At 39.2% G+C, this 23227-nt stretch overlaps 1 protein-coding gene across 15 annotated transcripts in view; it reads left to right on the top strand.

The window, feature by feature from the left end:
• Window positions 1-23227, top strand: part of Mga (MAX dimerization protein MGA) — an 82358-nt gene that overhangs the window by 50608 nt on the left and 8523 nt on the right. For 10 of the 15 annotated variants that reach the window (XM_052722689.1, XM_052722688.1, XM_052722695.1 and 7 more), the window contains exons 12-20: window positions 348-417; window positions 2079-2596; window positions 5207-5501; window positions 6871-7494; window positions 12422-12712; window positions 12881-14343; window positions 16611-16738; window positions 18719-18770; window positions 21775-21981. In XM_052722689.1, coding sequence (XP_052578649.1) covers window positions 348-417; window positions 2079-2596; window positions 5207-5501; window positions 6871-7494; window positions 12422-12712; window positions 12881-14343; window positions 16611-16738; window positions 18719-18770; window positions 21775-21981 — 3648 coding nt within the window. Of the gene's footprint in view, window positions 1-347; window positions 418-2078; window positions 2597-5206; window positions 5502-6870; window positions 7495-12421; window positions 12713-12880; window positions 14344-16610; window positions 16739-18718; window positions 18771-21774; window positions 21982-23227 lie in introns of those variants that run through there. The other 5 variants (XM_052722697.1, XM_052722698.1, XM_052722699.1 and 2 more) reach the window with 5 other exon arrangements.

Below are 23227 nucleotides of genomic sequence, written 5' to 3' on the forward strand. Positions count from 1 at the left end.
ACTTTTCGTTTTAAATAAAAATACTTACCTACTAGTGTGATTTGCTTTTCCCATTGATGAGTTTTCTAAATAAGTGAAGCTTGCTCTGTTAGATATCCAATATTCTTCCTTTAGAATATATGATAGTGTGTAATGTAAATTATTTCTTAAGTGACTCAGTCATTAGTAAGAGAGTAAGGCTGCATTTTATTTATCTCTCTCTCTCTTTTTTTTTTCAAATTGCCCAGGGTTGTATAATATGATAATAATATAACTGGGCAGATGTGAAGTTCTACTGATTTATGTCCTCTCTGTAGATAATAAATACATTTTGAATTCAACTATTTCTGTATTATTTCTTTCTTTAGGAACCTGATTCTGAACAGACCTTAAAGCAACTTATTTGTGACTTGGAAGAGGATTCTGATAAATCACAAGGTCAGAATAAAAACTAGATGTTAACAATTGATAATAATTACTATGTTATTCTGAACTATTTAGTGGCAGAAATTCTTAAACCAGCAATCCAGAATATGTCACTGTGCTTTTTTCTAATCTTTGCTAAAATAAAATTAGAAATAACAAGTAGAACTCTTTCTCCATTATTTAGCTTAATATCCCTAAAAGGTCTGCTTGTGTTGATAAGGTATTTTGTTTCAGTGGACTTTTGGTAATCATGTCAGTGAAAAATTTATCATACTCTTTTCAAGTCTCAAGGATATAGTCATCTTTAGCTATTAAAATTGGCCTTAGGTCTTCCATAGCCACCACTCGGGATGTGTGAAGGGAGACTGGAAGAACAACCGTCTCTGATGATCTAGAAATTTCTACTGCCAGAATTTCTTTGAAGAGATTGTAATCTAAACAAATAAGGAGTTTAGCTGTTTGTTTTTGGTTATGCCACACCTAAGCCCCAGCACTCTTCTTATAATTACATAGTATGCATTAAATAAAATATTTTCATTCTACATTTAAGAAAGTAGAGGAGACTGCTTGAGTAGAGGGAACCTGCTTAAGACCATATGCATCCTGGGCATGATGGAGCTAGAGCCTGTATCCTTGACATAACTCTAGCACATTGATTGAGAAGTTCCATTATAGAAATCTGGTGCCTTGTAAAAATCTCTATCTTGTCAACCTATCACCATGGTTAGAGATACATTGGGAAGCTGAGTCATTTGTATATAGTGTAGACATAGAACAACCACATCTAGGGACATTGTAGATAGAGTTTGTAGTAGAAACTAGTGGTAGAATGTGTCCTAAAAGGCTTTTTTCTTAAAAAATTTATTTATTTAATTACATTTGTTTATGTGTGTGAGGGGGTTGGGGAGGTACATGCTTGCCATGACACATATCAGAGGACAACTTGCAGGAGTGAATTCTTATCTCTTTCCATTATATAGCCCAGGGATTGAATTGGTGGCAGGCTTAGCCACAAGTGCCATTTCACCAACCTCTTCTTTGTGTTTTTATAAACAAAAACACTACCTTCTAGTATTTAGTGTTGATTCTTACCTTCACTTGTTTCAAAGCAGGCTTATAGTAATCAGTGTTTGGCCTGTTTGGATATCAGAACAGTAACCTCTATCAAGTAAACTTTACCTTAGTTATAGGTCACATTTTGCAAGGTAGAACTTTTTGTTTGTAGCCTTTTAGAGCAGTGCTTTTTTTTTTTTTTTTTTTTTTTTTTGAGCTCTGATTATTTTTAGATTTCCTTTTATGAGTGAATTTAGTCTGTGTTTAGCGAAGACAACTATCTAGTTTTGTGAGATCTTTTTTTTTCTTAAAAACTCCAGAATGTTGAGTTTAAACACTACTTTACCACTGAAAATATTAGGAAATGGGACAGTGAGAAACTTGAGTTTCTTTCAAAGTTCAGTAGCCTGCCTTTAATTCCAGCACTTGGGAGGCAGAGGCAGGCGGATCTCTCTGAGTTCGAGGCCAGCCTGGTCTACATAGTGAGTTCCAGGACAGCCAAGGGTGCCGTACAGAAAACCTGTCTCGCACCCCTCCCCCAATAAATAAATAAATATATAAAAATCAAAGTTCAGTACAGAGTGGCCGTGCTGTAGAGGATCTATTTATTTTTCAAACAGAAAAGAGCTGGAAATCTCCCTGCAATGAAGGAGAATCCTCTTCTACCTCTTATGTACATCAGAGGTCACCTGGTGGTCCTACCAAACTGATAGAAATCATCTCAGACTGCAACTGGGAAGAAGATCGTAATAAGATCTTGAGCATCTTATCTCAACACATCAATAGCAACATGCCGCAGTCACTTAAGGTGGGCAGCTTCATCATTGAGTTGGCTTCTCAGCGGAAGTGTCGGGGCGAGAAGAACCCTCCTGTTTATTCTTCTCGTGTGAAAATCTCTATGCCATCAAGTCAAGACCAGGATGATATGGCTGAGAAATCTGGATCAGAGACTCCTGATGGTCCATTGTCCCCTGGGAAAATGGATGATATCTCTCCTGTGCAGACAGATGCCCTGGATTCAGTGAGGGAAAGATTACATGGAGGCAAAGGTCTGCCTTTTTATGCAGGGCTTTCTCCTGCAGGGAAGCTTGTGGCCTATAAACGTAAACCCAGTTCAACTACATCTGGGCTTATCCAGGTGAGAATTATCTTTAGTCTGGGTATAGTACCTTTTTATACTTAGGTAACATCTTGATTTTTTTTTTTTTAAATACTCAAAGCCCTTTGTTAACCTTAGATCATATTTCTTCAAGTTTTCTGGGAACTGGATAATAAAATCATTATTCCTTATTGTGATAAGTAAATACATAAGGTAAACTGCTGTATGTAAACAGAAATATGGAGCCTCACATTAGCTTTTGGTTATCTTTCTATTGTTTCCAGAAAGTTTCTTCATGAGCTTTACTACTTGGGCTCTAATGATCCTTTGATAACTAAGCAAAAATAGTCAGACATTTAGTTTGGGTCTTAGAATATCTTATTGATATAAAAATTTCAAAACAAATATATAACTACCAGTTATATAACTGCTAGTGACAGTAGAGATAAGAAGATGACTTTAAGATAGGTAGTATAAGCCTGGCTGTGGTGGCATACAATTTTAATTGCAGCATTCAGGAGGCAGAGGCAAGTGGATCTTGGAGTTTGAAGTCAGCCTGGTCTAGAGAGCAAGTTCCAGGACAGTTGGGCCTACACAGAGAAACTCTGTCTCAAAAAAACCAAAGAAAAGAAAGTCACTCTATAACTTGAATATCAGTCAGTTTCTATTACTCCCCATATCAGAAATTTGAAATTATCCAAACTTTAAAGTTTTTTGATCATCAACAAATAGAAAATTCCACAGCTGACCTCATGTGATGGGTCATAGTCAGAATGTAAGCACACTACTATTAATATAAAATTACATCCTTATGTGTATGTGAGCTGTATATGATCTAAATAAATGTTATGCTTTGACTTGGATACTGCCTCCAAGATAGCTTATTGTGCATACTGAAAATCTAAAATGCTGCTTTCTTATCCAGAAATTTGGGATAAGGAATGCTCAGCCTGTGTAGATGTTGGGGAAGATAGTAAACAATCTTCAGTACCAGGCAGTAATAAGTAATCTAGATTCTGTATAGCTAAAAACTGCCCCGCCTGCAGGGCTTCAACGGGTTCTCAACCACCCTAAGGACGGAATGATAGAGACAGGAGATACAAGGAAACACACCAAGTCTAGATTCTGATCAAGGTGCAACTTTATTTTTCTCCAAGAGGGTTTATATAGTTTCTGCAGGGTGGGGGGAGCAAGAAGCTGTCATCTGCATAAGGTGGGACAAGCTATCAGGATGTTTGTATAGGATGTTTACAGGGTGAAAGGGTCAAGGGCTCTGCCTCAATGTCCTGTTGCTAGGCAACCTGACTGTAAGATGATCTAGTTCCCTGTCTTATGGGGGGGGGTCTATATTTTTCCACTAACTAGAGATTCTATCCTTGTCCCTGACAAAAAACTAGTGTGGTTTCCTTTTGGATAGAAAAATCCCTTTTCTTTTTGATATCAAATTTGAGGAGTTGAGATTGCTGATCTTGCTGAGAATAATCATAATTAAGTAGCAAAGAGTAATTTTGTTTTATGTAGTGGGTTGCTATAGTTTCTTTACTGTTTCCCTATTAATTTGAAGAGTAGATGACTTATTCCATTTTCTATCTACTACTTTTAAATGATGAGACAGAAAAGGTATGTTCTCTAGATGTCATCTAGTATTATGAACTTGAGAGGCTTTTGTATTCTCTTTAAATGCATGCACGCTTGATCTCGATTCCTCTCCTCTTTCTTCTACATTGCTGCCTAAAATGGGCAGTTATCAACTCAGGCATCACAAAAAATATATATTTCATTTGTTAGTTCACTTTATTCTGACCATTTAGTGACTACATCTAGAATTATGTTTATGCCAGCATTCTATTTTGAGCATGTTCTGTGTACATTATGAAGACAGTATCTTTAGAGTTGCCACCTTTGAAAACCAAAAACTGGGCCTAAAGAATACTACTTTGCGATTGCAAGCACTGGCTGCTCTTGCAAAGGACCCTGGTTCAATTCCCAGCATTTAGATGGTGACTCACAATGGTCTGTAACTCCAGTCCCGGGGAACCGATGTCCTCTTCTGACCACTGTGGGCTCCAGGCATGTACCTAGTACACAGGCAAATACTCATACAAATAAAATGAAAATAAATAAAACCTTAAGGGGGGAAAAACAACAAAAACTAGGGTGACTTAATAGGTTATTATAGCAATGAATGTCCTATAACTTCAAAAGTAGATGTAAGATATGAAGGATACTTGAAAAGACCCTTGTGTGAGAGCTTGTTATGCCTCTTTGGTCTTAGAGAGATACTGTGGTTCACAGTTATGCTTCTTGCTTATTAATTCATTAATAACCACAATTACTTTTTAAAGTAAAACAGTTAGATGAATCAGTGGACACAGTTATGTCTTTCACATACCTATAATGTAGAAATTAATTTAGTTTCTAAGATTCTCTGTTTCTAAACTATAAATGAAGATGAGCCTAGTTCAGGTATCAGATGATAACTATCTAATTACTCAGATTATCCTGAATAGAAAAGCTTCACTTCTTTTTCCTTTTTACATCTGAATCATAGAATTTAAAACACCTTATAAAAATGAAACCCCTGTCAAGGGAGAGAAGTTAGCAAGAGAATTTTATCTTTACAGAATTTCTCTTTGCCACTTGTTTCAGGTTAATGGTAAGAGTTACCCGCAGGCTAAGTTGCTATTGGGACAGATGGGGGCATTGCATCCAGCCAATAGGCTAGCTGCTTATATCACAGGCAGGTTGCGACCCTCAGTCCTGGACCTCTCAACCCTCAGTACTGTCATCTCCAAGGTAGCATCCAATGCCAAGGTGGCTGCATCCAGGAAACCACGCACCCTGTTGCCTTCAACATCCAATTCCAAAATGGCATCCTCTGGCCCAGCAACAAATCGCTCTGGGAAGAATCAGAAGGCATTTGTTCCAGCAAAAAGGCCAATTGGTAAGTGGTTTGGAAAAGCCTGTAATTTAGTGTTTGCCAGTGATTATGAAAGTTATAAAAGTAGAGAAATACAGAATTTGGCATTGTTACTAATGTCCTTGCTTAAATATTTTTAGAATAATTCTCATGGTTTATGATACTTGATGAATTGAACTCTAGTTTTACAGTTAAAGACTTTGAGACTGTATATTAATGTAGAAAAGACTTAAGGCTTTACTTTAAAATACTATTTCTTTTTCCTATGAGTATGAGGGTTGATGTGTTTTAATACCAACCATATGCATATTCCTTGTACTGACAAGTCCTAAGAAGCTAGCAAAAGCTGGTAGGACGAGTTAGTACAGGCAAAAAATAGAAGGCTCTTGTCAATCATAATTTTCAAGTAATGTAGTGTTCCTCTATATTCCTGACTTGTGTATGGAAACTTCTTTTGCCTAACATTTTAGTGCTATGGTCTGTACTAAATTGCCTTCTTGAAACATTTGTTTTAGTTTAAAGTTCTGCAGTTGGTTTATAAAATTCCTCTTTTTTGCTGTTTCAGTTATCTTTAGGAATGTTAAGCAAAGTCTTCATTTTTATTCCTCTAACAGGAAATTGAGATATCTGGCTGAAGGCTGGCGTGAAGCTTGAGGATGGGGAGCTAATGCTTTAAAAAGAACCCATTTTGCCTCTCTATAATGCAGCTTTAATTAGAGTTTAAAACAGCAGTAAAAGACAGTACTACTCTCATTTTTTGAAAAATGTGTTTAGATTTTAGAAATATGTAGTACTTAACTATCTCATAAAAGGACAGCCATAGAGCTGTTGCTGCTGAAGCAGGAGGAAATTGTAGAAAGAGGCTTGAAGGTGTGAATGGGGACGTAAGGGTATGTTTTGGGGATCTTGTCCTTCCCTTTTCATCTGTTTTTGTGATAAGGTTAGTGACTGCACTTTGTTTTTAATTTGTGGCTTTTTGAGACAGGGTCTCTATGTAGCCCTGGCTGTCCTGGAACTCACTATTGTAGATCAGCCTGGCCTCAAAGTCACAGAGATCCGCTTGCCTCTGCTTCCTTGGTACTGGGATTAAATACATGTACTACTTCACCCATCTCCCTCTTATTTTATTTATTTATTTTTTTAGTGCCCTAAGAATTTAGATATATTGTGTAGGTTGAAGAAATTTAGTCACAACACTCAAGTTTTAATCTTTTTTTTTAGAATTTTAAAGCTTTGCTTTGGGTTGAGGATAGTGTTTGATTTTTGTGGGTAGAAATTGGCTCATGTGATTGACCCAATGGGCATAACTAATATTAATATAAGCACAGTCACTTAGTAGGAGGGCACAGTAAGAAAACTGAACATTTTTTGACCTGCAAATTTTTATTTGCAGCGGCTCGGCCCTCTCCTGGTGGTGTGTTCACACAGTTTGTGATGAGCAAAGTTGGAGCCCTGCAGCAGAAGATACCTGGAGTTCGCACACCTCAACCCCTGACAGGGCCACAGAAGTTCAGTATCAGGCCTTCTCCAGTAATGGTCGTCACACCTGTGGTTTCTTCTGAGCCAGTTCAGGTGTGCAGCACTGTGACGGCTGCTGTCACTACTTCCCCTCAAGTGTTTTTAGAAAATGTTACTGCTGTGACATCTGTGACTGCTGTTTCTGATGTGGGAGCTAAAGAAGCTACTTGTTCTTCTGGTGCCTCTGCTGCTGGGGTTGTTGAGATCTCTGAAACTAATAACACTACCCCTGTAACGTCTGCCCAGTCTACAGCCACTGTGAACCTTATCAAAACTACTGGGATAACTACTAGTCCTGTGGCTTCGGTTGCATTTCCTAAGTCGTTGGTAGCATCTCCAACCGTAACTCTTCCTGTTGCTTCCACTGCCTCCACCTCCGTAGCCATGGTTACCACAGCTGCATCTCCCTCCATGGTGACCACACCAACTTCATCGCTGAGTTCTGTACCTATTATACTCTCAGGAATTAATGGAAGCCCACCAGTGAGCCAGAGACCAGGTAAGGACTAGTTGTTTTCATCTGCTTTATTTTTATCTCTCTATCTAAATATCTATATCTATCTATTTATCATCTACTATACGTTTGGTTTTTCTAAACAGGGTTTGTCTGTGTAGCCCTGGTTGTCCTGGAATTTGCTCTGTGGTCTAGGCTGGCCTTGAAATCAGAGATCAGCCTGCCTTGCTCCCAAGTGCTGGGATTAAAGGCATGTGCCATCACCACCTGGCTTCATCTGCTTCATTATAAAGCTACTTAATAGAATTTTCCAGTTGTAATAAAATGAGGAGTTTCCAGTTTTGACACTGTCATCTATAAATGTGATGGGTTGCATTCATATCTATCTTGAGATGCATGCAGGCCACAGTTTAGACATGCCTGAATGCATTTTAGAGTACCCTTGTATATGTTTCAGCCGTAGTATGATATTTTAACTTTTTTTTTTTTTTTTTTTTTTTTTTGGTTTTTCGAGACAGGGTTTCTCTGTGTAGCTTTGCTCCTTTCCTGGAACTCACTCTGTATCCCAGGCGGCTCTCGAACTCACAGAGATCCACCTGCCTCTGCCTCCTGAGTGCTGGGATTAAAGGCATGTGCCACCACCGCCCGGCCTATTTTAACATTCTTAAAACCTTAGAATTCTGTAAAACTGAACCCTGTTAGGGTAGAGTTTTTATTTTTAATAACAGAGCTTAGGGCTGGTTGTAGGATTAGGAATGACCACTGACTATCTGTACAATTGTGTAGTCAGATTTCTAATTATAAGAATCAACTATCTTTTAGAGATAATCTGACTGATAGGTTGATAGGACTAGAATTTACCCCAGGAAGTACTAAAAACTCAAAAACATTAGAGTGGGAATGATTGCTGAAGGACATTAGATATGTAAATAGGACCAGAGCTCTGAGCCATTAGAACAGCCATTAAAATGACATGGGAGGAAATACAACATGCTGTATGGTGAAAGCTAGGGTTGTACCTCTTTAAGGAGGGAATTTCTTGTACAGCTGCTGGAGTGGACATTACTCTTTTCTTCTCCCTCCCTCCCTCCCTCCCTCCCATCCTTCCCTCCCTATCTACCTGAAAAAAAGTCATAGCATTTCTAAGAAAATGTACAGCAGTGACATTTTCTAAAATAGTATACTTACTTATTTTGATAATTTTTTTTTCCCCCAAGACAGGGTTTCTCAGTGAAACAGTCCTGGCTGTCCTGGATCTCACTTTGTAGACCAGGCTGGACTTGAACTCACTGAGATCCACCTGCCTCTGCCTCCCAAGTGCTGGGATTAAAGGCGTGTGCCACTACCGCCTGGCTTTATTTTGATAATTTTTTTATAAATTCTTATTTTATATGTATAGTGTTTTGCCTGCATGTATGTCTATGGACTACATACATGCAGTCTTCTTCACAGAGGCTGGCCTGCCTGCCTGCCTGCCTGTCTGTCTTCCTTCCTTCCTTCCTTCCTTCCTTAAGACAAAGTCTCATATTCATTCCCAGCTTTCATTGTTATACTTTGTTGACAAAATAACCTGACCAAAAAGCAAGTAACTGAAGAAGGGTTTATTTGGACTCATGGTTTTAAGGGTATAGTCTCAGGAAGCCCATGGCAACAGGAATATGAAATAGTGTGTCACTTGTGTCTGCAGCCAGGAACTTTCTACTTTCATACTATCCAGGACTTGACCCCATGGAATGGTGACATCCACATTCATGATGGGTTTTCCCTTCTTGGTTAAACCTCTATAGGAACACCCTCACAGATGTGCCCAGGGGCTATTCTCCCGGGTGATTCTAAATCCCATCAAGTTGACAGTCCAGGTGAACTGACACAGACATGACCAATAAAAAGGAGGAACTTTTTTATGTTTAGTACTTATATTTTATGTTTGTCAACCTTTTAGTTTTTTCTCATTTTTAAAAATAGGTTTTGCTGGGCGGTGGTGGCGCACGCCTTTAATCCCAGCACTCGGGAGGCAGAGCCAGGCGGATCTCTGTGAGTTCGAGGCCAGCCTGGGCTACCAAGTGAGTTCCAGGAGAGGTGCAAAGCTACACAGAGAAACCCTGTCTCGAAAAACAAAAACAAAAATAAAATAAAATAAAAAGTAAAAATAGGTTTTAATTTATGTGAATGTTTGCATGTACGCAAGTCTGCCATGTGCTTGCAGTGCCCACAGGTGCCAGAAGAAGATAGTGGATCCCTGGGAATTGGAGTTATAGACTGTTGTGAACCACCTTGTAGGTGCTAAGAACTGAACCTGGGTCCTTTGGAAGCAAAGCCAGTGTTCTTAACCATTGAGCCATCTCACCAGCCCCAAATTTAAATTGGCTTAGGTTAAATGAGTTTAAAATGGTATACTTATCTATTTTGATAATTTTTAAATAAATTTTTATTTTTTATTTTTTTTTGGTTTTTCGAGACAGGGTTTCTCTGTGTAGCTTTGCGCCTCTCCTGGAACTCACTTGGTAGCCCAGACTGGCCTCGAACTCACAGAGATCCGCCTGGCTCTGCCTCCCGAGTGCTGGGATTAAAGGCGTGCGCCACCACCGCCCGGCCAAATTTTTATTTTTATTTGTATGTTTCTTTTATATATCCTTGTATGTCAGTGGACCATATGCATGCAGTGCTCACAGAAGCCAAAAGAGGGTGGGATCCTCTGAACCCAGGTCCTCTGCAAGAGCAACAAGTGCTAAGCTATCTCTCCAGCCCCTAATTTTTTATAGTAAATGCAACTAGCTAAAAATGTGATTCTGTTTCACACAAAAAGAAAAAAATGCCCTGCACTTAGAGGTCAGCAATACATTATTTTCCTAGCGTGTGTGTGGCTCTGAGTTCAAATCTCAACACTGCAGAAGAAAGATAGGTACTTTTTTCTTTATGTAATCAAAGGTTTAAAACTTAAATGGAAATTATTTTTTCATAAAATAACATTATTTTGTATCCACGTACTACCTGAAATGTAAAATTAAGACATTTTATTTTTATTAATAGAGCTAACTTGGATAACTGCTAGTTCTAAGGAAGTGCCATGGGTTTATTCTCAGCTCATAAAAGGAATCTCACCTTAGACACTTTGTGGCTGACTTTTCATTTGCCCCCCTGCCCCCCCCCCCCTTTTTGGGCACATTTAAGTGAATAATCACATACTCAGAGGAGATAGTAAAGATTCTTTCTTAGTCCGAATGGAGTAAATTAGGCTTTGAACTGAAACTTGAAAAGTTAATGTGTTAGTGTGTTTCTTAGATCAAATAGATGCTCCCTGTTATGAATTACACGTGCTCGCGGTTAGAGCCAAGGTCCCCCAGGGCGGGTGAGTGAGAGAGATGCCATGCAGACAGCACTCAGTGAAGAGTTTTATTTGGCGGGGGGAAGAGAGAGATAGAGAGTGAGAAGGGCAAGGGGTTCGAGAGGTGTATACCTCATGGGAAAGCAGGAGAGAGAAGGAAGGGGCAGCGTTTTCCCTTAAGAATAGGCTTTTACATCAGGGCATAGGGGGCAGGCACCAAAGGGCAGGATCAGAATATTACCACACACCCCACCCGGCACCCCCTGTAGAACAGGGTCTTACTGTGTATCCCTGGCAGGTCTGGAACTTAGCCTCCCAAGTGGTGGAATCAAATATGCGTGTTACCATGCTCAACTAGGTGCATTTTAAAAAATTATTTTGTGTGTATGGATGTTTTGCCTGTGTGTGTTTGCACCACATGCATGCAATGCCCATGGAGTCCAGAAGAGGATGTTGGATTCCCCTGGGACTGGAGATAGAGATAGTTGTGAGAACCTGGGTTCTCTAGGAGAGCAACCAGTGCTCTTAACATGAGCCATCTACGTGCATGTTTAAAAAAGATATGTGTGTACCTTTATGCTTGTATCATTAGAAGCTAGGAGAGACTTTTGATTCCTTGGAGTTGGAGTTACAGGCAGTTTGTGGTCTTCCCAACATGTTTGCCAGGGACTGAACTTCTTCTGCTAGAGCAACAATCTCTGAGCAATCTCTCTAGCTCTCAGGTGCATGTTTTTGTTCAAATTGCATAGTATTATTTCCACAGACAATAAAATAGCAAACTTGAGATAGATATCAGCCATGCCAGATAAGTGTACTAATTTGAACTAATATTAGATCAGTTTTGTTTGTACTTATTAGCATAATACCCATTTCTTTACCCCAGAACTCTAAAATATTATCTTTTCTCAGCTTGTATTTCTGAACAGCTTTTCTAAACATTAAATCTTATTGATACTGTTAATGGCTTGGAATGTCTTGTTTTTGTTTTTTTGACAGGGTTTCTCTGTACCCCTGGCTGTCCTGGAACTCGCTCTGTAGACCAGTCTGGCCTTGAACTCACAGAGATCCACCTACCTCTGCCTCCCAAGTGCCAGGACTAAAGGTGTGCATCATCACTGGGAAATGTGATTTCTTTTGGTGTTTTGAGACAGGGTTTCTCTGTAGTTTTGGTACCTGTCCTGCATCTCGCTTTGTAGATCAGGCTGGCCTCGACCTCACAGAGATCCGCCTGGCTCTGCCTCACAGCTGGGAGTGCTGGGATTAAAGGCGTGTGCCACCGCCTCGGCATGGGAAATATGATTTCTAAAATGATAATAATAATGAAGATTCAGGTGTGGCGGTGCACACCTTAAATTGGCTCTCAGGGCAGAGAGAGGCATGTCCTTTGAGCTTGAGGCCAACCTATTCTCCTTAGCAAGTTCCAGGACAGTCAGGACTACATAGAGAGACCCTGTCTCAAAATTTAAAAAAAAAAAATTATATTCTTAACTATTATTAGTATACTATAGAGGGACAGAATTTCATTAACTTTATGATTCAAGTTAGACATTACTTGCAGTATTTTTAGATCTAACATCATCAATATTTTTACCGATGTATTCTGAAAGATAAATTCTGATAGTAGCTTCTCATTTTTCTGTTTTTCAGAAAATACCCCTCAAATTCCAGTGACTACTCCACAGATCTCTCCTAACAATGTGAAACGTACTGGACCTCGATTGTTGTTGATTCCAGTGCAGCAGGGTTCTCCTACACTTAGACCAGTCCCAAACCCACAACTTCAGGGACAGCGGATGGTCTTACAGCCTGTTAGGAGTCCAAGTGGAATGAACTTGTTCAGGCACCCCAATGGGCAGATTGTCCAACTCCTACCTTTACATCAGATTCGAGGCTCTAATACCCAACCCAGCTTACAGCCTGTGGTGTTTCGGAACCCAGGTATTAAATTAGAGGTCTTTCTGATGGGTTTTGTTTTGAATCACTTGACCATGTGATGTGTTTGGTATACTAGAATTTTTCTTACTCAGTTTCTTAAGTGGGAATCATACCTTGAAAGACTTGATGAGATGAGCAGTGGTGATTTAAGTTCTTTCTTTTTCTTACCAGGATCTGTGGTGGGAATCCGACTACCAGCTCCTTCCAAATCTTCTGAGACTTCATCATCTTCTACTTCGTCCTCTGCCTTCTCTGTCATGAGTCCTGTAATTCAGGCTGTTGGGTCTTCTCCGACAGTAAATGTCATTACTCAGGCACCTTCATTGGTTTCCGGTGGATCTAGTTTTGTCTCTCAGGCTGGTACACTGACACTGAGGATTTCTCCTCCTGAACCTCAAAACTTTGCAAGTAAAACAGCCTCTGACAGCAAAATAACACCCAGCACTGGAGGGCAGCCTGTCGGAACTGCTAGTCTCATTCCTCTGCAGTCAGGTAGCTTTGCCTTGTTGCAGCTCCCAGGACAAAAGCCTGTTCCTAGCTCCATTCTTCAGCAGGTTGCTTCCCTTCAGGTAAAAAAGGAATGTCAGAATGCAGACCAGAAAGATGAAATAAACTCCATCAAAAGAGAGGAGGAAACTAAGAAAGCTCTAACATCAAATGAAGAAGCTGTAGACACCAAGGCTGATAGAATCAAGCAAAACTCAGGAATTATTGCCTCAGAAGATACCTTGAATGATTCATTGGATGATGGGGGTGATCTTTTGGATGAAGAAACCCTTACAGAAGATGCCAGACCTTATGAACGCTCTTTTAGCACTGGGTCTCACACAGATGAAGACAGAGATGGTGATGAAGAATCTGGGAACAGGAATCAGAGCAGTCCAAAGGAAAAACAGACTGTTCCAAAGGTTAGGAATATTTCTGAAAAGGTCCAGCGTGTCAGTAAAGTACGGCCTCAAAAATGTGCTGAGGTGAAGATGGAACAGCAACAAGGATCAGACAATCCAGAGGACCCAGATGAGTTTCTATTCATCCCTAAGGAAGAAAGTAACTTTGAACTAACAGGGAGCCAAGTTGAGGAACAGCAATTTAATTCACAGGCAGAGGCCAAGAAGGATTGTGAAGACTCTCTGGGGAAGGACAGTCTTGGAGAGAGATGGAGAAAACGTTTGAAGGGCCCCTTAACTCAGAAGTACATTGGAATTTCACAAGAATATAAAAAAGAGGCAGACATGCAGTTCTTTACAGAAACAAAGCCATGTCAAGAAAATTCTGAACAAGACATCTCTGACTTACTTGGAAAAAGTGGAACTACTGAGAATGATGGAGTGTTAAAAACTGAGGATAGTTCTTGGAGTAGCATTTCTAGTTCTGCAGCCTTCTCTATTATTCCTAGGAGAGCTACAAAAGGAAGAAGAGGGAGCAGACGTTTTCAGGATCATTTTCTGCTCCCAAGAGAACAGATAAAACCAAAGCAAGAGATGAAGGGTGGGAGAAGCAGTGCTGACTTGACTGCTTTGGATTTGGAAGAGGAGGACGAGGAAGACGAGAATGAGAAAACCGATGATTCTGTTGATGAGATTGTGGATGTTGTTTCTGGCTACCAGAGTGAGGAGGTTGATGTAGAAAAGGTGGTGAGCCCATTTTTGTTGTGACTGAAACCTCATGGATTTAAACGATTAGAGATAGTAGCTTTTCCTAGACTATCACTATTACCTAATATATTAGTTTGGGTGCTTAAGTTTAGATCATTATTAAATGAGTAGTGTTTAAGGCAACACTGTCTTGCATGTTACTGTTATAAAGGTGGCTTGATCCTTTGGAGTATAGATGGTATAGAGTGCCTACCAAGTTGAATTTTAAAAGATATCTTACATCTTTTAAATCCCTGTAGTTTCTGTCACATGTCTGTGATGTGGTTGACACTTACCTTGTACAGATAAAATAAGAAACAGTGAACGGGGGAACCTTAGATATGGAGAAGAAGGAGCTTACCTACATTTAGAGGGAAATTTTTTTCAAGAAAAAAACTGCAAAGTATCTGGTACTTTAATTGTTTAACTTATAAATAAGGATACAGCTCTAAAATTGGATAATTTATGTATGCATTTGCCTTATACTTTTCCTGTAGGCTAATCCTTTTCAAGGACATAAATCCAAGAATATGGGGTTTGCAAGATTCTTTTATAGATCTTACTGTACTTTTATAGTCTCCTTTTTTAGTCATTCTGGGTAAACATTACATGAACAAACAAAAACGAAACAGTCTAATAAGTAAAACTGTAGCTGTCAGTAGAACTGACTTTGCAGAGCCTCTAGAATGCCATAATCTTACAGGGGCTCTTACTTGAATGTACTAATAATCTAACAGAAAAGTTTACACTGACTTCTTAAAACAAACAACAACCACTGTGAATGATCTCTAAAATATAAACTCTGTATCATATTTACATGCATGTACCATGTCCAGATTTTCTTTACACTTAGTACTAGACTTGTATTTGAATGGTATGAGGAAATAACTACTTTGTTTTCTATTGAGATTATTGGATATTATTTGCAAAGCCTGCAGTTAAAATCATGAGATAGATGAGTGTGAGGTGCAGGCCTATGATCCTGTCAGTGAGGAGAAGTAGAGGCAGGAGGATTGCCGGTTTGAGACTCTCCTGGACTACATGGCACACCCTGTGTCATAAATCTATGAACTAGGCACACACTCTTCAGTTCAAGTACTATAAATCAAACCTATATTAGTAACTTTAGATTCTGTTCATTTTTGTTCCATAGGGGTAATTATACGTTGTCTAAATTTAACATATATTTCTTAAATTATGCTTAAGTTGAAGTGGGCACTATAATGATAGCTTGCGTTTAGTGTCTATTAGCCTTATGGAGTCTTTAATTTGGAGGTGATTTTTCCAAAATTATAAATGTGAGAATTTTAATAAGGTGATTGGGATACCTTGTTTTGAATTATGCCTCTGAAGTGTAGTGCAAATATATATAAAGATAGCACTTTTTTAGTTTCTGGCATAGTGAGCACTACTTTTAAAGATGGACTTGAAAATATCTGCCTGCCTCACATCATACATATAACTCTGTAAAAGAATTCAGTGAATTTCTGTGATAGGTGCTCAATTTTATTCAGTTGCCTCTGTTCTGGAAATAGAAGAAACTACACTTGGGATTACTTTTGAAAACTGAAGTTCTTCAAAAGCTCTTATTCTGTGGAGTTGTATCCCATTTCCATGTCTGCCTTACATTAATGTGTGTTGATTTATGGGCATTTGATCAGATATTAGTTATGAAGCTCCCTTAAAACAGGATATTCTGTGGGTTTGGGGGATGAGGGGTTAGTGTTAGGTATTAAACCCAGGGCCTCACCATGTATGATCTTAAGATTTTATTTAGCTGGGTAGTGGTGGCGCACAGCTTTAATCCAGCACTCAGGAGACAGAACCAGGCAGCTCTCTGTGAGTGCAAGGCCAGCCTGGTCTACAGAGCAAGCGAGATCCAGGACAGGCACCAAAACTACACAGAGAAACCCCTTCTCAAAAAGCAAAAAAAAATTATTTAAAGCCTTAATGCATCATACATGAATGCTATCCTCTAGAAATAATATCAAAGCATCAAATATAGCCTCCTAGAAACTCTGCCCATCCAAAGGTTAATGAAACCTGTTTAACATACATCTGTTACTTAACGTAGTTGTTGATGTTAGCTCTAATCGTGTTATCTTTTTTACTTCATTTCTTTTTGTGATTAACAAGCTTAGGGTTGTTAGTACTCATGGTAGATAACTATTTGGAACTAGTTGGTTTAATAAGGGAGAATGCATTTGAAAAGTTTAGGTATGTGTGTCTCCCAATACATTATTTACTGTTCTAATAATATATTTCAGAATAACTATGTAGACTATATTGAGGATGATGAGCAGGTGGATGTTGAGACTATAGAAGAGCTCTCAGAGGAAATTAACGTTGCCTACAAGAAGACCACAGTAACTCACACACAGTCCTTCAAACAGCCGTAAGTCATATTTACCTTTGGATTATTGTTTGGAACCAGAAACAAAACTGAACCAGAAACAAAACTGAACACTTCATTTAAAACCTCAGGCAACAGACCCACTTCCATTATTCCCTTAGAGTTTGTTGGTTTGGTTTTTGTTTCTCTTTTCTCCTGGGTAGTTTAGATGAGATGTTGAAATAAGGAAGTCATTTACTTGTTTTGGCCTTTGCCAGCAGGTAGCATATAAATGTGGGTAACATACTTTTAGGGACTGGTACACTTGTGTTAAAATACTAGTTTTGACTGTAGTACCTGGGAGACAGAGGTAGAGACAGGCAATCTCTTGAGTTTGAGGCTAGACTGGTCTGTATAGAGAGTTCTAGATCAACCAGAGCTATACAGTGAGACCCTGTTTAAAATAATAAGTAAAAAAAATGAAATACTAGTTTTGATAGTATATAGGTATCTAACCTGGACAAGTTTATAATTTCTTTGAACCAATATGCCCTCCATTTAGAGTATAAGATGAAATAGCATGCACATTTTTCATAATGCTAGTATGAGTTGATTACTCAGCAAACGTTAGTTCTTTTATATTTTACTAATAAAGCATTAAAATTACAAATTTAGTTACTGTACTAGCTGAACAAGTGAGATACAGGTATGAAATTCTTCCTACCTATTCCACTGATAAAAGGCACAGGATCTTGCTGTGGTGTGTTATCGATTCCTGTGTTAGGAAGCTCTGTAGGGATTAGGGATTGGCATGTAAGAGAGACAGGAAGGAAGATGCAGCTTCTCTTGTCTTGTTTCCTAAGACAGTCTCCTAAGTGACTGTCTTCATTCCAGAGCTGTTTACAGGTTCCTTCAGTTACCTGTTGATTAAGGTGAAAGAGTTTAAATCCCTTAAAACTTAATTATATTTACTGAGTTCAATAGTATTTCAGACACCTAGATAGGAAAGGTCTGCATTTTAAACACATTACTAAAAATGAAAAAGAATAATATAATCTTAAAAATAACTAATTTTTTAACCATTTTCAATAGTGACAGGAATAAAAGCTTTCTGTGATTAATATAGCCCCATAGGCTATAAATATTTAAAAAGAAACCACTGACAGTGCATATACTATTCTTTTTTTTTTTTTTTTTTTTTTTTTTTGGTTTTTTCGAGACAGGGTTTCTCTGTGTAGCTTTGCGCCTTTCCTGGAACTCGCTTTGGAGACCAGGCTGGCCTCGAACTCACAGAGATCCGCCTGGCTCTGCCTCCCGAGTGCTGGGATTAAAGGCGTGCGCCACCACCGCCCGGCGCATATACTATTCTTACACTGTGATTCATGAAGTGAATTTTGATGTGCATGAAAATTCTTACATCTCAAAATGGGTTTGGGCTGCCCTGGTGGCTCATACCTGTAATCCCAGTACTAGAAAGAGGATCATTGCTAGTTCCAGGCCAGCAGGGCTACATAGTGATATTTTTGAAATGATTGCAACCATGTATGTATTTCTATAATATAGTAACAAGCTATGTAAGGCTTGAAGAAAATTATATTGAGAGACATTGAAGAATTCAGTAAGTAGCTATGCCATGTTATTAGGTTGGGATAATAAAGAGCCAAGAATAACCACTATATAAAGAACACAAACTATAAAAGAACAGAAATTAAATTTAAAGACAGAAACAGATCTCTCTGAGTTTGAGGCCAGCTTGATCCACATAGCAAGTTCAGAACAGTCAGGAGTTGACAATGAGATCCTGCCAATAAATAAACAAACAAACCAATAAGTGGATGAAAAACAGTAATTCATAATTTTAGTGACTATTTGGACGCTAGAGATAAAATGAACTGTTGAATAAATTGTTGCCATCTAGTATACCTAGGAGAAAAGAAATGGTTGTAATTTAGGAAATTTGAAGTGATATAGTTTCATAACAGGTGTGAAAGAGATTGATGTATTGGATTTCAGTAAAACATTAAAATTACTTTCTTTATCTAGGTGTCATAGCCAAATCTCTGCAGATGAAAAAGCTGCTGAAAAGATTCGAAAGGTATTTCAAATGTATTTAATATAATTTTTTTTTTTTTTTTTTGTTTTTTTGTTTTTTTGTTTTTCGAGACAGGGTTTCTCTGTATAGCTTTGCGCCTTTCCTGGAACTCACTTGGTAGCCCAGGCTGGCCTCGAACTCACAGAGATCCGCCTGGCTTTGCCTCCTGAGTGCTGGGATTAAAGGCGTGCGCCACCACCGCCCGGCTAATTTTTTAATAAAATCAGTAACATTTGTTTTATGATTGAAACATAAGATCTATTAGTTGATTTTTTTTTTTTTAGGACTATTTTAATTTATTAAAATTAACTTTCCCATCTTTGCAGAATTATACTACCTGCTCCTCTCCTTTCTTAATTCTACTCCTCTCAGAGGATAGAATAAATTTGGAGGATGTTAAATAAAAAAAATGGATATAGTTTATGAAAGTAGATCTGTTTATCTGAAAGCAAAATACCCATACATATAAAGTAAAATAATTTAATAATAATTTTTAAAAATTAAGACATTTATAGCCCAAGAGTAAAATATGTAAGATTTAATATCAAAATCCATCTTCTTCCGCCCCAGGCAGGGCTTCTCTGTGTATCTCTAGCTGTCCTGGAACTTACTTTGTAGACCCTGGCCTCGAACTCATAGAGATCTGCCTCCTCCGCCTCCTGAGTGCTGGGATTAAAGGAGTGTGCCACCATGCCTGGTTTAATATCAATTCTTAAAAAATATGCAAAAAGGAAGAATAGCAAGAAACAGACATTGATAATCATTTTATAAAGCAAATTTATATTCATGTTGCTCAAGGATCAGTAGAAAAGCTAGAGTTAGAAAATGTATTTAGATAGAGTGCTGAGATACACAAGAGTAATATGAACAAAATCCTTTTATGCATAGGAAGAAATCATTTGAGATCATTGGCAACAGCAAAAATCAGCTTATATTATTACTTAAGAATTGAAAGAAGCCACATAAACATGTAACACATTGTCATTCCTGCTAGAGGTGAAGGACATATTTCCAATTTATTATAAGCTTGGCATATGTTTACAACTCTATATATTGTCAGTAACTTCTTTTTTAAAAAATACATTTTAGGGCTGGAGAGTTGGCTCAGCGGTTAATAGCATGTACTGGTTTTCCAGAGGACCCAAGTTGGGGTCCCAGCACCCTTGTCAGGCTTACAACCAGTTGTAACTTGAGCTCAGTGGGGATCTGATGATTCTGTCCTCTGCTGGCACCTGTACTCAGGTTCATAAGCCCACACAAAGACACACACATGTGTGTGCATAATTAAAAAATAAATCTTTAAAAAAAAAATAAGTTTAAGCCAGGCAGTGGTGGTGCATGCCTCTAATTCCAGTACTCAGGAGGCAAAGGCAAGCGGATTTCTGACTTCAAGGTCAGCCTGGTCTACAGAGCGAGTTCCAGGACAGCCAGAGCTACACAGAGAAACCCTGTCTCGAAAAACCAAAAAATAAATAGATAAATAAATTAATGAGTAAATTTAAAATTGAAGTAAAATAAATAAGATAAATGAGACTTTAAGGTATGCTGAGAGTCAAGAAAGACCTCTCTGAAAAAATACACAGTGGTAGCATTGATTGGGAGGGACATGGATAAGGAGTCCAAGTCAGACCAAAGCCTAAGCAGTTTAGTCAAGGAAGTCTCACAGTTAGAAATGGCTAAAGGAGCTGGTGAGATGGCTCAGCCCCAAGCCTGATGACCTGAGTTTAGCCATAGGATCTACGTGTTGGAAGGAAAGAACTGACTCCTGAAAGTTGTCTTCTGATTTCCACATGTGCAATATGTCATATGCTTGCCCTCACTACCACAAATAAGTGTAATTTTGTTTTCTTTTTTAAAGAAAGTACTAGAGAGAAAGTTTATTTAGAAGAGAATGGCAGCAGCCAGGCAGTGGTGGTGCACACCTTTAATCTCAGCACTCAGGAGGCAGAGGCAGGCTGATCTTTGTGAGTTAAAGGTCAGCCTGGTCTACAGAGCGAGATCCAGGATAGCCAGGGCTACACAGAGAAACCCTATCGTGGGGGTGGGTGGGGTGGGGGTGGGAGAGAGAAAGAGTGGCAATTGATCCTTCCCAAATTATGAAAGTCCTTTTGTGTATGGGGGTGGGGGTGGAGGAGGTTTGTGCTTGCCACGTGTGGAGGCCAGACGTGGAGGCCAGACGTGGATATCATCTTCTGTGTCTCCACCTTATTTTTTGAGATAAAGTCTCTCTCTCATTAAACCTGGAATTCACTGTTGGAGCTAGGCTGGCTGACTGACTTTTAAGTCCTCCCCCCCCCCCCCCAATCTGCCTGTCTCCACTTGTCCAATGCTGGGGCTACAAAGGCACACTCTCTTGCCCAGTTTTTATATTGATGCTGAAGATCTCAGCTTGGGTCCTCATGCTTACATAGGAAGCGCTGTGCCCACTGAGCCATTTCTTTAATCTCCCTAAAGTTTTTTGTTTTTTTATTTTTGCTGGGCAGTGGTGGTGCATGCCTTTTATCTATCCCAGCACTTGGGAGACAGAGGCAGGCTCATGTCTGTGAGTTTGAGATACCCTGGTCTACAAAGTGAGTTCCAAGACAGCCAAGGCTATTACACAGAGAGACCCTATCTCAGGGGGGAAAAAAGATACATAATTTCTTTTCTATCAATCAAGATTGTGATTTTCTTTGTTATGTTCTGAAAACTAATTTTAATGATGATAAATTATATAAATAAGCTTTTCTAAACCTTTCCTTCCTAGCCTTCAGATGCTTCCTCCTCATTTGAGAATCACCAAAACTTGAGCTGGGAAGTAATATGATTGTGTTAATATATATTAGAATTCATACTATTGATGTTGAAATGAGATTTGGAGGAAAGATAGATTGGTAAGATGAGCAGTTGAGAGGCCATTATAACAATCCAGAAAGAAAGTGTATCTGAGATAGAACAGTATCATTTGGGATGGAGGAAGAGGGCAAATACATGTGAAAGATGCTGAGGAAACAATCTTTTTGGACAGCTTCCATTAATTTCTCCAAAACTGAAAGATGATTGCTGGAGTGATAAACCACAGAAAGAAACAGAAGCCTTTGCATATTACCGCCGGACACATACTGCCAATGAGCGGCGGCGACGTGGTGAAATGAGGGATCTCTTTGAAAAATTGAAGACTACGTTGGGTTTACTTCATTCTTCCAAAGTTTCCAAAAGTCTCATTCTTACTCGGGTAAGTATTCTGTGGATATATAAACATAAGTTCATATGTAAGCATAGGCTCAACTAAGAGACTCTTGCAGATGAGAAAGGAGATCCATTGTCATGAGGGAGATGGAAACAGAGTTACTTGTCTTAACAGTTCAGTGAAGTTAGTGGTTAGTCATGGTGCCTCATACCTGGTATGTCAGCACTTGAGAGGCTGAACAGGAAGACTGCCATGAGTTCAAGGTCAGCCTGAGCTACAGAGTGAGGCTGTGTCAAAAACAGGACTAGTAAATTAGCAATAACTACTTTATGGGGGAAAAATTACGTTAAATCAGAATAACTTTACATTGAATGTTAATTTCTTTTGTGTTTGAAGCCTGGAAAGCAGAGAAGATTTGTGTGTGGGTGTGTAAGAACATGGGTCTGTGGGTACGTGTTCCCATGAGCATGTATGCAGAGATGGGAGCAAGATGTTGGGTGTCTTCCTTTATCACTTTCTTTCTTATTGCTTTGAGACAGGGTCTGTCATAGAACTGTCAGCTTGCCTTTATGGCTACGCTGGGTGGCCAGTGAGCTTTTGGGGTCTGCCTGTCTCCTCATCTCGATGCTAGAGGTACAGGTTTGTGTAGCCATGCCTAGCTTTACAGGAGTGCTGAGGATTCAAACTCAGGTCCTCGTGCTTGTAAGGTAAGTGCTGCTGTTGTTACCCAGTGAGCCATCTCCCTAGCCCCAAATGTGTGAAGTTCTTAAAGTCAGACGCTAAGGGCTGAGAGGGATGGCTCAGTCAACAAAGTGCTTACCTTGTGAGCATGAAGGCCTGAGTTCCGTAACTCCAGAATCTACATTACAAAAGAAAAAAGCTGGGTGGGGACAGAAAGATGGCTCAGTGGTTAAAGGCACTTGCTGTTCTACTAGAGGACCCCAGTTCAATTCTCAGCATCCTTGTTGGGCATCTCTCAACCACCTGTAGCTCAAAGGGAATCGAACACACTCTGTCCTCTTACAGCACACCCACACATGTGACAGATACACATGGACAAAAAAAACAGAAAAAAAAAAACACCCCAAAACCAAAAAACTAAATGTGGTGGCACATGCTTTTAATGTCAGCTTTGGGTAGGTAGAGATAGACAGATTCCATGGGCTCACTGGCCAGCCAGCTTAACCTGCTTGGTGAGCTCCATGCCTGTTAGAGAGCATGTCAAAAAAAGGAAGATAGATAGTACTGTCAGGTCAGAAACTCAGAGTCTGTGTGCTGGTCTCTTTAGATT

The sequence above is a fragment of the Peromyscus californicus genome, unplaced genomic scaffold (genome assembly GCF_007827085.1).
Source record: "Peromyscus californicus insignis strain IS unplaced genomic scaffold, ASM782708v3 Scaffold_7__1_contigs__length_154581171, whole genome shotgun sequence".
Classification (NCBI taxonomy): domain Eukaryota; kingdom Metazoa; phylum Chordata; class Mammalia; order Rodentia; family Cricetidae; genus Peromyscus; species Peromyscus californicus.